Source organism: Halichoeres trimaculatus, unplaced genomic scaffold, assembly GCF_033239565.1.
Source record: "Halichoeres trimaculatus isolate MK-OKI-2021-1 unplaced genomic scaffold, fHalTri1.1 fHalTri1_scaffold_17, whole genome shotgun sequence".
NCBI lineage: Eukaryota > Metazoa > Chordata > Actinopteri > Labriformes > Labridae > Halichoeres > Halichoeres trimaculatus.
The window spans coordinates 30,631,838-30,644,606 of NW_027437195.1; the positions used below are offsets into that span (position 1 = coordinate 30,631,838).

The 12,769-nt window shown below is 43.9% G+C and overlaps 1 protein-coding gene across 1 annotated transcript in view; it reads right to left on the minus strand.

Annotated features, from left to right (window-relative positions):
* Window positions 1–5,194: 5,194 nt before the first annotated feature.
* Window positions 5,195–12,769, minus strand: part of otomp (otolith matrix protein) — a 28,339-nt gene continuing 20,764 nt past the window's right edge. Inside the window, exons 8-10 of the mRNA XM_074691697.1 lie at window positions 9,824–10,008; window positions 9,309–9,480; window positions 5,195–9,153 (exon numbers count right to left, since the gene is read on the minus strand). Coding sequence (XP_074547798.1) covers window positions 9,143–9,153; window positions 9,309–9,480; window positions 9,824–10,008 — 368 coding nt within the window. The 3' untranslated portion in view covers window positions 5,195–9,142. The remainder of the gene's footprint in view (window positions 9,154–9,308; window positions 9,481–9,823; window positions 10,009–12,769) is intronic.

The window sequence follows — 12,769 nt, forward strand, 5'->3', positions numbered from 1 at the left end:
GAAGAGTGGAGTGAAAGGGAAAGGAGACAAGGAAAAAGGAGGTAAGAGGAAAGAGACAAGTAAGGAGGAGCTGAAGGAAAGAGGAGAGGAGAGGAGCTAAGGGAGAAAATGAAGGAAAGGAGGAATGGATGTAAAAGTGGGGAGACCAGAGGATGAGAAAAGGAGAACGATCAGAAAAAAAGAAGAATGAGGAAAAAGAGAAAATGATGAACAACAGAGGAAAAGAAAGGATGAAGAGAGAGGAGGAGGACGGATGAGGAGGAAAAAACAGAGTGAGGGATTAAAGAGGAGGAGGAGAAAGGGATGAGAAACTGTTTTTTCTGGATCCTCCTGAAGCGTCAGATCGTTCAGAGGCAGAGGAGACGGCGCCATCCAGTGGTCAGAGTCTGAATCTCCCTCAGTCAAACCTGCTGAGCCCTGCATCCTCATCTCACACTCACTGGCTCCTCCACAAACATCCTCCTCCCCCTGCTCCCCCTGCTCCCCCCTGCTCCCCCCTGCTCCCCCTGCTGCTGCACTCACTCCTCAAACCTCCTCTCGTGGTCATTTTTCACCGGCTCGAGCGTCATTCCAGCGGCAGCACGCCGTCACACAAACTGAGCAGAAAACATGTTTGGAAATTGATAACCAGTCTCGTGAGCCTGTGTTGAGTGTGTGTGTGTGTGTGTGTGTGTGTATATATGTGTGTGTGTGTGAGTGAGCTGATGGTGCTTGGCTTTTATAGTGAAAGTGATCCAGGAGCATTATGGGAGCAGAGCGATAAGGCCGGAGTCACTGACGTCTAATCATATCCCATGATCCTTATCTGCTCCTGGAGGAGGAGGAGGAGGAGGAGGAGGAGGAAAGAAGAGAAAACAAGAGGAGAGTAGAGAAGAGGAGAGAGGAGAGGAGAGTAGGGGAGGAGGAGGAGGAGGAAGAAAAGGAGGAGGAGAGGAGAGAAGGAAAGGAGACAAGAGGGGAGGAGGAGAGGAGAAGGAGGAGAGGGAAGAAGAAAAGGGGAAGAAGAGAGGGGAGGAGGAGAGGAGAGGATAAGGAACAAGAGGAGAGGAGAGATGAGAGGAGAGGAGAGGAGAGTAGGGGAGGAGGAGGAAGAAAAGGAGAAAACAAGAGGAGAGGAGAGAAGGAAAGTAAAGGAGACAAGAGGGGAGGAGAGAAGAGGAGAAGGAGGAGAGGGGAGGAGGAGAGGAGAGGAGAAGGAGAGGAGGAGAGGAAAAGAGAGAAGGGTAGAGGAGAGGAGAGGAAGAGAGAGAAGAGGTGAGGAGAGGAGAAAGGGGAGGAGGAGGAGAGGGGAGGAGCAGAGTGGAAGAAGAGAGGGGAGGAGGCCGGTGTCACTGGCGTCTAATCATGTCCCATGATCCTGATCGGCTCCCGGCGTACAAGACGAGGAGTGAACTGTGGAGAGAGGAGGAGGAGGAGGAGGAGGAGGAGGAGGAGGAGGAGGAGGAGGAGGAGGAAGGGAACTGGAGAAGGGGAGGAAGAAGGAGGTTAAGAGGAGAGGAAAGGAGGAAGGAAGGAGTGAGGATTTAAGGGTCCGCTGCACTAAAAGCGTCTGAAGGAGCCGTGCCAAGGCCCGCCTCCCCTCACCTCCCCTCACCTCCCCTCACCTCCCCTCACCTCCCACACAGGGCAGACCCCCCATGTGTAAGAGGATCCTCCACTTCAGTGAAACTTCCCACTGTGTGTGTGTTTAGAGGTGTGTGTGTGTGTGTGTGTGTGTGTGTGTGTGTGTGTGTGTGTGTGTGTGGGGTTATCAGCAGTGCTAAGGATGGCTGGTAATTGAATAATGACACTAACTCCTCTGATGGATTACCTGTCACTCCTCCCTCCTCTCCCCCTCCATCACTGTCACCTCCCTCTTCTCTCCTCTCTCGCCTCACAACCTCCGGTCAAATTGTCTCCCGTCCGCGCCGTCACCCGTGCCGGCGTGAGATCCAGACACCCGCCGACGCTCTCGTGCACGTTCACACACGCTCTCACACACACTCTCACAGGTATTTGGGTCAATCAGACGCTGCGGAGAGGATCAGACTCTGGGTTAACGTTAAAAACGACATGAAGGTGGAGTCACAAACGTGCTTCTTAATGAAATTAGTCTTTATGAAGTGAACATGTGTGTGTGTGTGTGTGTGTGTGTGTGGCTCTAATCGGTGTTTAAAGAAGCGTTCAGGTCATAATGAAATATGATGAGCAGCAACTGGTACAACGAGTCTCATAAAGTCACTAAATGACAATCAGCGCTGCTTTAATCTGTCAGGATGTTAAAAAAGGTGAATGAAGTGAAGCTAATGACACAACCTGACCTGATTTTAGTAAAAACATGAAGCAAACATCCCACGGTTATGCTAACGCTGATTGGAAGTGCCTCTCAGTTTTATTTTGAAACTTTCTGAAAGGTCTGTGGAGGTAGTTGTCGTTCTTTAAACTCTGAATTCAAACTGTTAGCAGCATAAAAATGTAAAAATGTTCAAGCTTTGACCGTGTGTGTCAGTGTCTTTGTCTGCCACAAACCCCCTCCTCAGCCTGGGTGTTGATATTTTGTTGTTTCGATATGTTTCTGGGACGAGAGTGGGCTTGGTTACATCAGCCAATCACACCACGCTCAGTGCGCAAGTGACTTTGCATGTTTATTAGCGAGTGGAAGAAGCTAATCAGAGCAGCTACGCTAACGGACGTGGCAGGGAGGAAGAAAAACAACCAAAGTAAAACTAAACAGCAAACAGATGAAGCTTTTTCCGAAACGAGTTTGAGGCTTGGCTCCACTTTCACTCGCTTTCAGGAACTTGGAGAGCAGCACAGGACAAAGAGCAACTTGAGTTAGCGTTCTGCTAACCAGGTATGTGTCAGATACCTGTGATTAGCTTGTGCTAATATGCTAAGTCAGGTGCACAGCCCTCGAGTCTCCCTAACGTAGAAATGTATTGCAACTGAGGGTGTAACGATTCACAAAAATCACGATTCGGTACGTACCTTGGTTTTAGGGTCACGGTTCGGTACATTTTTGGTACAGTATGGAACAAAGAAAATTGCCAAAAAATTGGGGGAGGCTCTTCAAGCTCCGGTTGGTCGTTAGCAGCAGCCATGATGCACAATTCAGACACAAGCTCCTGTGGCTACGGAAGCTCTTTGATATTCATCCTCTGATTGGCTCACCGTGAGACGTCACGTCCACATGATATGCACATGATCGCAAAGCATGAATCACAGACCACTTTCCTCATGAATATTAAAACGCCTTCCCTGCTCAGCCAATCATAGACGAGTACTCATGTGAATATTAAAGAGCCATGTGCAGCGGCTAATGTTAACTGACTGTACTCGTTTGAATACAGCACTGTACCGAACCAAACGGCCTCATGGAGCGGTTCAGCATGGATACATGTACCGTTACACCCCTAAATGCTACAGGTGGTTGCTGGGCTAGAGAGTGTGTCCACCTAGCCTTGGTTGGAGGCTGTGGGTGTGTGCTGCAGTTGGCACTGAGCCAAGGAGGAGGAGCCCAGTTTACCAACAAGTAACCAAAACTCCTGCTACAGCTTGGTTTATGCTTAATGTGTCCACGGGGTCAGCGCAGCTTCGTATGGATGAATGACGTCATTTTAGCAGCCTAGCCCCTTTGCGCGGTCATTTTCACACAGAGATCAACTCCTGGCGTGAAAATGCAGCCGAACTCGGCAGAGAGGAAGACTTGCCAAAAAAATGTCGTAAACAACTTCTTCTTCTCCAGTTTAGTAGATCGATGAGAAAGATGTGCATTTGTGATACACTGTTTTGCAGTTTGTATTTGTGTTTGCATTGACTTTGGCGCCCCCTGGTGAGAAAGATTATATCACAGGGGGTAAAAGTTTGAGGCGTTGTATCAAAACGTTTGGACAAATATTCATTTCAGGCTGTTTTATTCCAGAAACCCATCACCGGAGCGTTGAATGACTCTGCTCCTTTCCCTCGTTTCCATCCTGTTGAATTCATCCTGACGTCTTTCACGCCCTCTGCTCAGGCTGCGCCGAGGCCTCGCCGCTGCTTGTTTGTGCGTTACAGTGAATTGTGCAGCAGCAGCTCTGAGGACGGAGAGCGATGGCAGCGGCGTGCTGCAGTGCAGTTTAATCTACAGTATCTGCTGCTGCTAAACGCTCCTCCTCCATCAGAGCAGAGCTGCTGTGAAGGATGAACGCTGATAATCAGGTGAAACGGAGCCAGAGGAGGGAGAGGAGGGTTGGTCTTCTCTGAGCGGAGGTCGGTCTCCACACAGAGACCACCTGTGGTGACGGCTTGTCCTTGCTTCACCTGCCTACCTGGGAGGTGCTCCTCTCCACCTGAGTGAACACCTCCCTCTGTATGCAGCTCTTTGTCTCTGTGAAACCCCCTTTTTTCTCATCCTCTCCCTCTCTCCTTCCTTCCCCAAACACACTGAGGATGAAAAAAAAACCTTTTCTGAGCAAATGTGAGCACGAGAGGGAAAAAACAGCCAGAGCAAGCGCAGAGGAGATGGAGAAGAGATGATATCGAGCATAATTCATTTCCGCGCTGATATCGTGTAGCAGTTTCAGGATAATTAGAAGTCAGCTGCAGAGGACTAGAGAGGATTATTCCTTTTATCATCGCTCATTTAATTGGCTGAAAAAAGGAGGTTTGCAGCGCAGCAGTATTTACATCAGACCTCTGAAGACAGTCAGACAACAGAGGAAACAAACAGCCCTGATGGAACAAACCAGGACGACAGATTCACATTCATCCTTCACAAACGAGGCACAAATATCCAGAGATTGTGGCGTCTTTCATCTCGGACGCTCGGGGAGGCAGGAACATCGCACACAGTCAACTACAGGAGATCAAATGTGACGATTAGGTTTCAAAAGCAGGAGAATTAGACTTTCAAACAGCAGATTACAGTAAATATATTCCTGAGTCTGTCTCTGCTGCAGGAGCGCTAAGTGGCTGCGTTTCCCTCTGTGTGATGAGGTCAAAAAACACATTCTGACAAGGAGGACGGGGTCTGTTTTATCTGTTTATTACTGCGCTCTGCGGTGCAGAAAGTGGAAGATATCACAAAGAGGAGGCGACTTAACTAAAGCACAGAGTTACAGTCTGTTACACAAATTACAGGATATTATCAGAAGGTCAGGGAGAGCTTCAAGGGCCTGTTTCCACTGACACTGAGCACAAAAATGACTTGACTGCTGCAAGTTTTTGGTGCAGAAGTAAGTTCAACAATGGAGGAGTTTCATATTGAAGAGAAATGAATCACACCCCAGACAGTTCAGGTCTGGAGCTGCTAATGCTACATTAGCGCTTGCTTTTTTTGCATTATTTCACCAAATGCAAGCAAATAGGAGGTATTCAGATTATTTAAAAGGATTAAAAACACTATATTTACTGATTAAAGAAGCAGATGTGACATTAAATTGAGGTTCCAGGTGATTGAAGTGCAAGAGAAAAAGTGTTTGTGGACACAGGCCCTAACTTAAAAATCACATCTACACTTCTGGACTTACCAAGAATAATCATCCTTTTCAAACTTGACATTTTGAGGAAAATCAGTGAGGAAACAACAACTGGATAGAAAAGAAGATGTGCTTTAAAACTGAAATTGCAGCCCCCAGAAATTATGCTTTCAGTGGATACAGGCCCTTACTAAATTCTCACATTTGAAATTCATAAATTGTCAGAGTCACTTTGATTGCAAACATTTGGTATTCAGTGTGAAAATCTGGTATTGGTTGTAAGAGATAAAGCACATCAATATACCATTTAAATTACAAAACCAACTTTGTTCAAATATTTGACGTTTTGAGAAAAATTAATGATAAAGAAAAAAACAGTGAGAGCAGAAAGTGAAATGCAGATTTTCAGAGAGCGAAATTAAGGTTGCTGCCAAAAGTAGCTTTCAGTGGACACAGGCCCTTGATTAAAACTCACATTGAAATTATTAGATTTTTAAAGTTGTCTCACTTGCAAACACTTGGTATTAAGCTCAAAATGTAGTATAAGGTGTCAGCAATGAGTAAGTAAATGCACCAATACAATACCACAACCAATTTTGTCGAAGTGTTTACAGTTTTAGGAAAATTAACAATGATGAAAGAATTAGTGAGAGTAGAAAATGAAATGCAGATTTACCACACATTTATTTATTTATTTTTTTAATATTAAGGGTACGAGGTATTGACCAGCGCCCTATTCAACCAAATTGAGATGACAGGAAAAAAAACCCAGCTCCAGTGGATACAGGCCCTTACTGAAATCTCACATTTGAACTTTATGAGCTGTTAAAATTGTTCAAATTGCGGGTTCATCCTAAAATGTTGTATTAGTTGTCAGCAATTAAACATGTCAGTACCAAAACCAACTTTTGTATAAGTATTGACATTTTAAGGTAAAATAATGTTAAGAAAACAACAATGTGGTAAGAGCAGAAAGTGAAAAACAGAAATTCAGTGAGAGAAATTTATCTATCAACTATTAACTGTACTTAATATATTTTATTAGTCCCACTACTATCAAAGGATTAGTAAATATCAACTATGAGGCTTCAGATTATTTTATAGGATTTTTTTTGAGAAACAGAGTAGCAGAGGTGGAGTAAAACTGAAAATATACTGAAAATGCTTTGAGTGGACACAGGCCCTAACTGAAAACTCACATTGAAATAATTAGATTTTTAAAGTTGTCCCACTTGCAAACACTTGGTATTAAGCTCAAAATGTAGTATACAGTGTCAGCAATCAATTAAGTAAATGCACCAACCTAATACCAAAACCAATTTTGTCTAAGTTTTGACATTTTTAGGAAAATTAACAACAATGAAAGAATTAAGTGAAAGCAGAAAATGTAATACAGATTTACCAACACTGTTTTTTTTTTATATTATTATTATTTTTAATATTAAGGGTAGGCTACATGGTATCGTCCAGTGCCCTATTCAACCAAATTGAGATAACAGAAGAAAAAGAAACAGCTCTAGTGGAAACAGGCCCTTACTTTAAACTCACATTTGAACTTTATGGGCGGTTAAAATTGTTCAAATCGAAACATTTTGGGTTTATCCTAAAATTTAGTTGTCAGCAATCAAACATGTCAGTACCAAACCAACTTTTGTTTAAGAAATGACATTTTAGGGAAGAGTAATGTTAAAAAACAACAATATGGTGAGAGCAGATAGTGAAAAACGGAAATTCAGTGAAGGAAATGTCAACTATCAACAGTCATTTAAATATCATATTAGTCCCACTAGTATCAAAAGGTTAGTAAGTGTCAACTATGAGGCTTCAGATTATTTTACAGGATTTTTAGAGAAACAGAGAAGCAGAGGTGCAATGAAACTGAAAACATACTGAAACCGTGTTGAGTGGACACAGGCCCTAACTGAAAACTCACATTGAAATTATTAGATTTTTAAAGTTGTCTCACTTGCAAACGCTTGGTATTTTGCTAAAATTGTATATTGGGGGCAGCAATCAATTAAGTAAATGCACCAATGCAATACCAAAACCAATTTTGTCTAAGTTTTGACATTTTTACGAAAATTAACAACCATGAAAGAATTTAGTGAGAGCAGGAAATGTAATGCAGATTTATCAACACTACCAACAGTGTTATGTTTTCTTTTCAATATTAAGGGTAGGAGGTACCGACCAGCGCCCTATTCAACCAAATTGAGATTACAGGAAAAACAAAAAACAAAAAAACAGCTCTAGTGGACACAGGCCCTTACTTTAAACTCACATTTGAACTTTATGAGCTGTTAAAAGTGTTCAAATTGCCGACATTTGGGGTTCATCCTAAAATGTCGTATAAGTTGTCAGCAATCAAACGTGCCAGTACCAAAACCAACTTTTGTTGTAAGGAAAACTAGCGTCAAAAAAACAACAATGTGGTGAAAGCAGAAAGTGAAAAACAGAAGTTTAACAAGGAAAATTTCAACTATCAACAGTACTTAATATATTTTATTAGTCCCACTAGTATCAAAGGGTTAGTAAATATCAACTATGAGGCTTCAGATTATTTTATAGGATTTTTCAGAGGAACAGAGAAGCAGAGGTGCAGTGTAATTGGAAGCATACTAAAAATGCTTTGAGTGGACACAGGCCCTAACTGAAAACTCAGATTTGAATTTTTTTTAATAATTAAGTTGTTTTAGTTGTTTAATCTGACATATTTGACTTGAAATGAGGAATTCATCTGTAAGAGAAGTGTTTGTTTTTGACCCACACTGAATGACACACACCTCGTATATATTTCCTATCATTAACACGTCTCTATGAGCTGTGCAGAGTATATATCTCCTTACATTTCAAAGCATTGCAGACAGACAGAGCCTTTCTAAGAGCTGGTTTTAAAGCTTTGCTCCATTCTACGGGTCACTAAGGAAGTTTAAAGAGTCATGCAGAGGTCACCTGAGGCGCCCGAGCTCTCTCCTGACTCTATAGTGAAACAGGAACTGAGCTGGCACGGAGCGCTCCAACATACCAGCCGTGAGAAAGCAGTGATCCAGAGTGTGTGTGAGCTATACAAGCCATGGGAACGCAGCAGCACTGCCAACACACACCACATAAACCATCATAAACACACACACACACACTCTCACTTACACACAAACAGTATAACAAGCCCGAGTGCCAATTACAGCAATAATGGCTGTGGGAAAAGTGTATACTCACACACTCACACACACACACACACACACTCACACATGTACAGTAACTGAGACTTCTGAGCTCAGAGTTAATAGCACCCAGTTGTTCAGTGCCAGAGACAGACCCTGTGGGAGGAGGAGGAGGAGGAAGAGGAGGAGGAGGAAGGGTCTAAAGCAGAAGAGGAAGAAGAGGAGGGACGATCACGTTAATATCTGGAGGAAACGCTGATTTCTACTCTTTTTTTTATCCTCCTCAAAGAAACTGAAGCTGAATCTCAGGGAGGTTTTCTGGAGTCGCCCTCACCCCTCTTAGCGACGCCAGAAACGCTGCGTCTGAGGAAGAGGAGGTAATAACGAAGGGTTGGTGTTAATATGTGGGCCAGAAAACAAACAGAAAGAGGATGAAAGCTGGAGAGACGGACACAGATGGCAGGGAGGAGACGGAGGAGCGGGAGGACGGAGACGGAGGGGCTGGGTGGAAGTCGAGGCGCTGGATGTCTTCCTCCTGCTCCATCAGCAGAAGCCTGACGAAGAGAGGGCAGTAATGAGAACAGCTGCAGCACACACACACACACACACACACACACACACACAGAGGAAGAAGAAACCCACTTATCCACCTGCTCTCCATAAACACACTCTCACACAGACAAACACACTCCCTCCTCCTCCTCCTTACCCTCACACTCGAAGGCTTGCAGCTTGGTGGTGTAAGTGGGGCCCAGCCAAGAGGTGTAGCTACCCAGAACCCTCTGCAGGTGGTGGGTGGCGTCGCTAAAAAGCAGATCGGATTCGCCATAGGCGGCTGAGCTGAACAGGCTGAAGCCCTCGGTGGCGTTGCCAAACGCGTTCTGCAGGAGCCAGAGTGTGACAGCAAGTAATGCATGGATGTGCGTTGGAGTGTGTGTGTTTCTTTCAGTTTATCTGTGTGTGTGTGTGTGTGTGTGTGTGTGTGTGGCCAAGGGATCAGCACAGGAGGTATCAGTCATCCTGGCGTCTCCCACACACACACACACACACACACACACACACTGTAAGGAAGAAGGATGGCAGTTTAGCAGAAAGCTGCGTTCTGAGACGAGCTGATCGATAACACAGACTCCACAGAGATATGAGTCACACAAACACTCAGTCACAGAATAACACACTCACACACACTCACACACAGGGCTGATGTATTTTTGTCACACCCACCTGTAAACGCTCCAGGAACTTCCAGACGCGGCACTTGTCCTCCATGCGGACCACCACAGCGTTAGCAGGAACCGCAGCCAGGTGACAGCGCTCGTACTCGTCCAGCCCCGCCTCGGTCCCGTCAGGACACAGCAGCTTCAGGTCCTCCAGCTCCAGGTCCAGGGCCCAGGACTCCTGGTTCTTACCTGAGCCGGGGAAGGTGACACAGGATTATTAGAGCTTAAAGACACAGTGTGTAACTTTAACAAAGTAGAAAACCTTTGTCACTCTTAAAGTGATCCTCCAGGATGGAACAAGTTGGGTCCTATCACAAGGTTTAGGGCAGAAATTCCCCCTACAGCAGTGTTTTTGTGCAGCAGAAGCCCAGAGCGCTCACACCAAACACCCCCTCCCTGCTCCTCTGCTGGTTTCCTCTGCACTCAGACGGGGCCATATTTTTCTTGACCAAAAACACAAATAAACAGACTCCTACTGAAAAAATCTGATATCAGTCTGCATTCACGCTTTATTTAGAGAATTTTCAGCGGGTTACTTTCACACAAAAACAGCTAAATAAGGCTCTAGTTCTCATCGTGTCGTAACACGGCGCTACCTCCGCTGCAGAGCCACAGCTGGCTACGAGGCGCTCGCCGCTTAGTGTATCAGTCCACACACGGCGTGTCAGATATAAACAAATGCAGGTAGTTTTGTGTCCGGAAATTATATTGTTTACAAGTATGCACATAGGTAGTGAACATGAAGGTGGACACACATCTATATTTTTTGATAGACATTGAGTTTGGTAGATGTTGACTGTAAACGCGAAGAACGGACAACATTTGTGTTGGAGTGTTGATGTCCATACTCAGAACTACGAGCCACAGTTGTTGTAAATCCCGGTTTATCGATGGTATACAGTGAAACTTGTATGGTGTCCAGGAGGTTTGTTTGATTTCGCATCCTGGGTAAGCACAAAAACTTACCATTATCTCCAACAGAATACTCTTCGTCCTGGCAGACTACCTGCGTTTGGCCAGCTGTGGCTCTGCAGCGGAGGTAGCGCTGCTTCACGACACGATGAGAACTAGAACCTTATTTAGCGGTGTTTTTGTGTGAAAGTAACGAGCTGAAAATTCTCTAAATAAAGCGTGAATGCAGACCAATATCAGATTTTTTCAGTGGGAGTCCGTTTATTTGTGTTTTTGGTCAAGTAAAATATGGCCCCGTCTGAGTGCAGAGGAAACCTGCAGAGGAGCAGGGAGGGGGTGTTTGGTGCGAGCGCTCTGGGCTTCTGCTGCACAAAAACACTGCTGTAGGGGTAATTTCTGCCCTAAACCTTGTGATAGGACCCAACTTGTTCCATCCTGGAGGATCACTTTAATGCCCTGACAGTGGCAATAAGCTTTAATTTTGTATTTACATTTTGTAAATTTGATTTGCACTAAATGTGCGATTTAACTATTACTGTATAACAAGTGCTGATTTAGTGTTTGCATGACAGATGTTATGGCACTTTCACAATGCGATTAATTATGATTAATCAGGGAAATCATGCGATTAATTACGATTAAAAGTTTTAATCATTGCCCAGCCCTAGTATTTACACTAAGTATCAGTGTTGTCGATACCAGCCTGAATTTTACTCAGGATCGGATCGGAAAGGAAATCAGTGGTATCGAACATCACTCGTTTTTTCCCTTATAAGTCGTTTAAGTATACACTATAACATGAACCACCTTACTATTTCTGGATCAAAAAAATAAATAAAAAAAATGTGTAGGGGGTTTATCGTAGTAATTCAAATCTAATGTCAAAGTCTGATCTTGCATGTTTTACAAACTCAGTCCACTTTGGACACGTTTTATCAAACTTTTCGTGTCGTACTCTGAGGGAAAATGTTTCTTTTCTATGATTTAGATCCCATACACAGTTTCCTTCCATTCCTCTGTGGTGGGTGGATCTGGAGTTGGATGTTTTATCAGACTTTCTAAAAATGAAGGAAACACAAAGACGTGTTTATTTTATCACATCCTAACACAGGTGTGAGCACGCCTGGCTAATTAGCTGATAGCACCTGCAACAGTGAGCTAACCTCACGAGAGCTAAAATCAGCGTGAGTGAATAACACGAGGCAACGATCTTAAAGCCAGAAATAGAAACTATCAGTGATAATGTGGAGCGTCTGATAAATCACTGTCAGCAGAGATGCAGCTGTATCAGTTTATCTAAATGATTGAGGTGCCAAATAGACCCTCTTATCAGATTTTTTAGTTTCCGAGAGTACCGCAAAGTTTGACGTCAGCAACGAGTTGAAACGTGTCGTAGAAGACAGGAGAATTTCATCAACATTGCTTCGAATTTCATGTCTTCTCTGAAACTTGCAGAGAAAAAACCATTTGCTTAAAAAAAATCTTTTGAATTTTGCCTGAACTTAAAGAGGTTTCAGGCTTCAGACCTCCAGCTTTGTTAAAGTCAGATGTTAGCAGGTACGATCCAGACCTTCAGACCCAGGAGTTCCCTGGACCCTCTCCTGGTTCATGTTGGGCTGTAAAACCTCAAACCTGTAACTCCTGGTCTGGCTCTGCTCGTTACGTCGGTTTGTTGTTGTAGCCAAGATAAAAACCATCTGGTTTGGACATGTTTTGTTTTATTTTGAAAGTCACTGAGAGTTTTTATGAGGTTTCCGTGCACGACTTCCTGTCCCAATCGATCTGCTTTCACTGTTTTGGCGAGTTAAGGCTTGAGTATCGGATCCAGAGAGCTCTGTTTGCAAAAATGTGGAGCCTGATTCATCGATGTAGCAGCAAACTGCAGCTTGTTAGTGCCAATTGATTATTTGTCGTTATGTTATTATCATACAAACAGTATTTAACTGTTGATAAAGCGTCAGACATGCTAACTAAAGCATGTTTTAATGTTGATCAGTTTGGTTGAAGCTAAACTTCTCGCATTAAAAGTTTAAGTGAA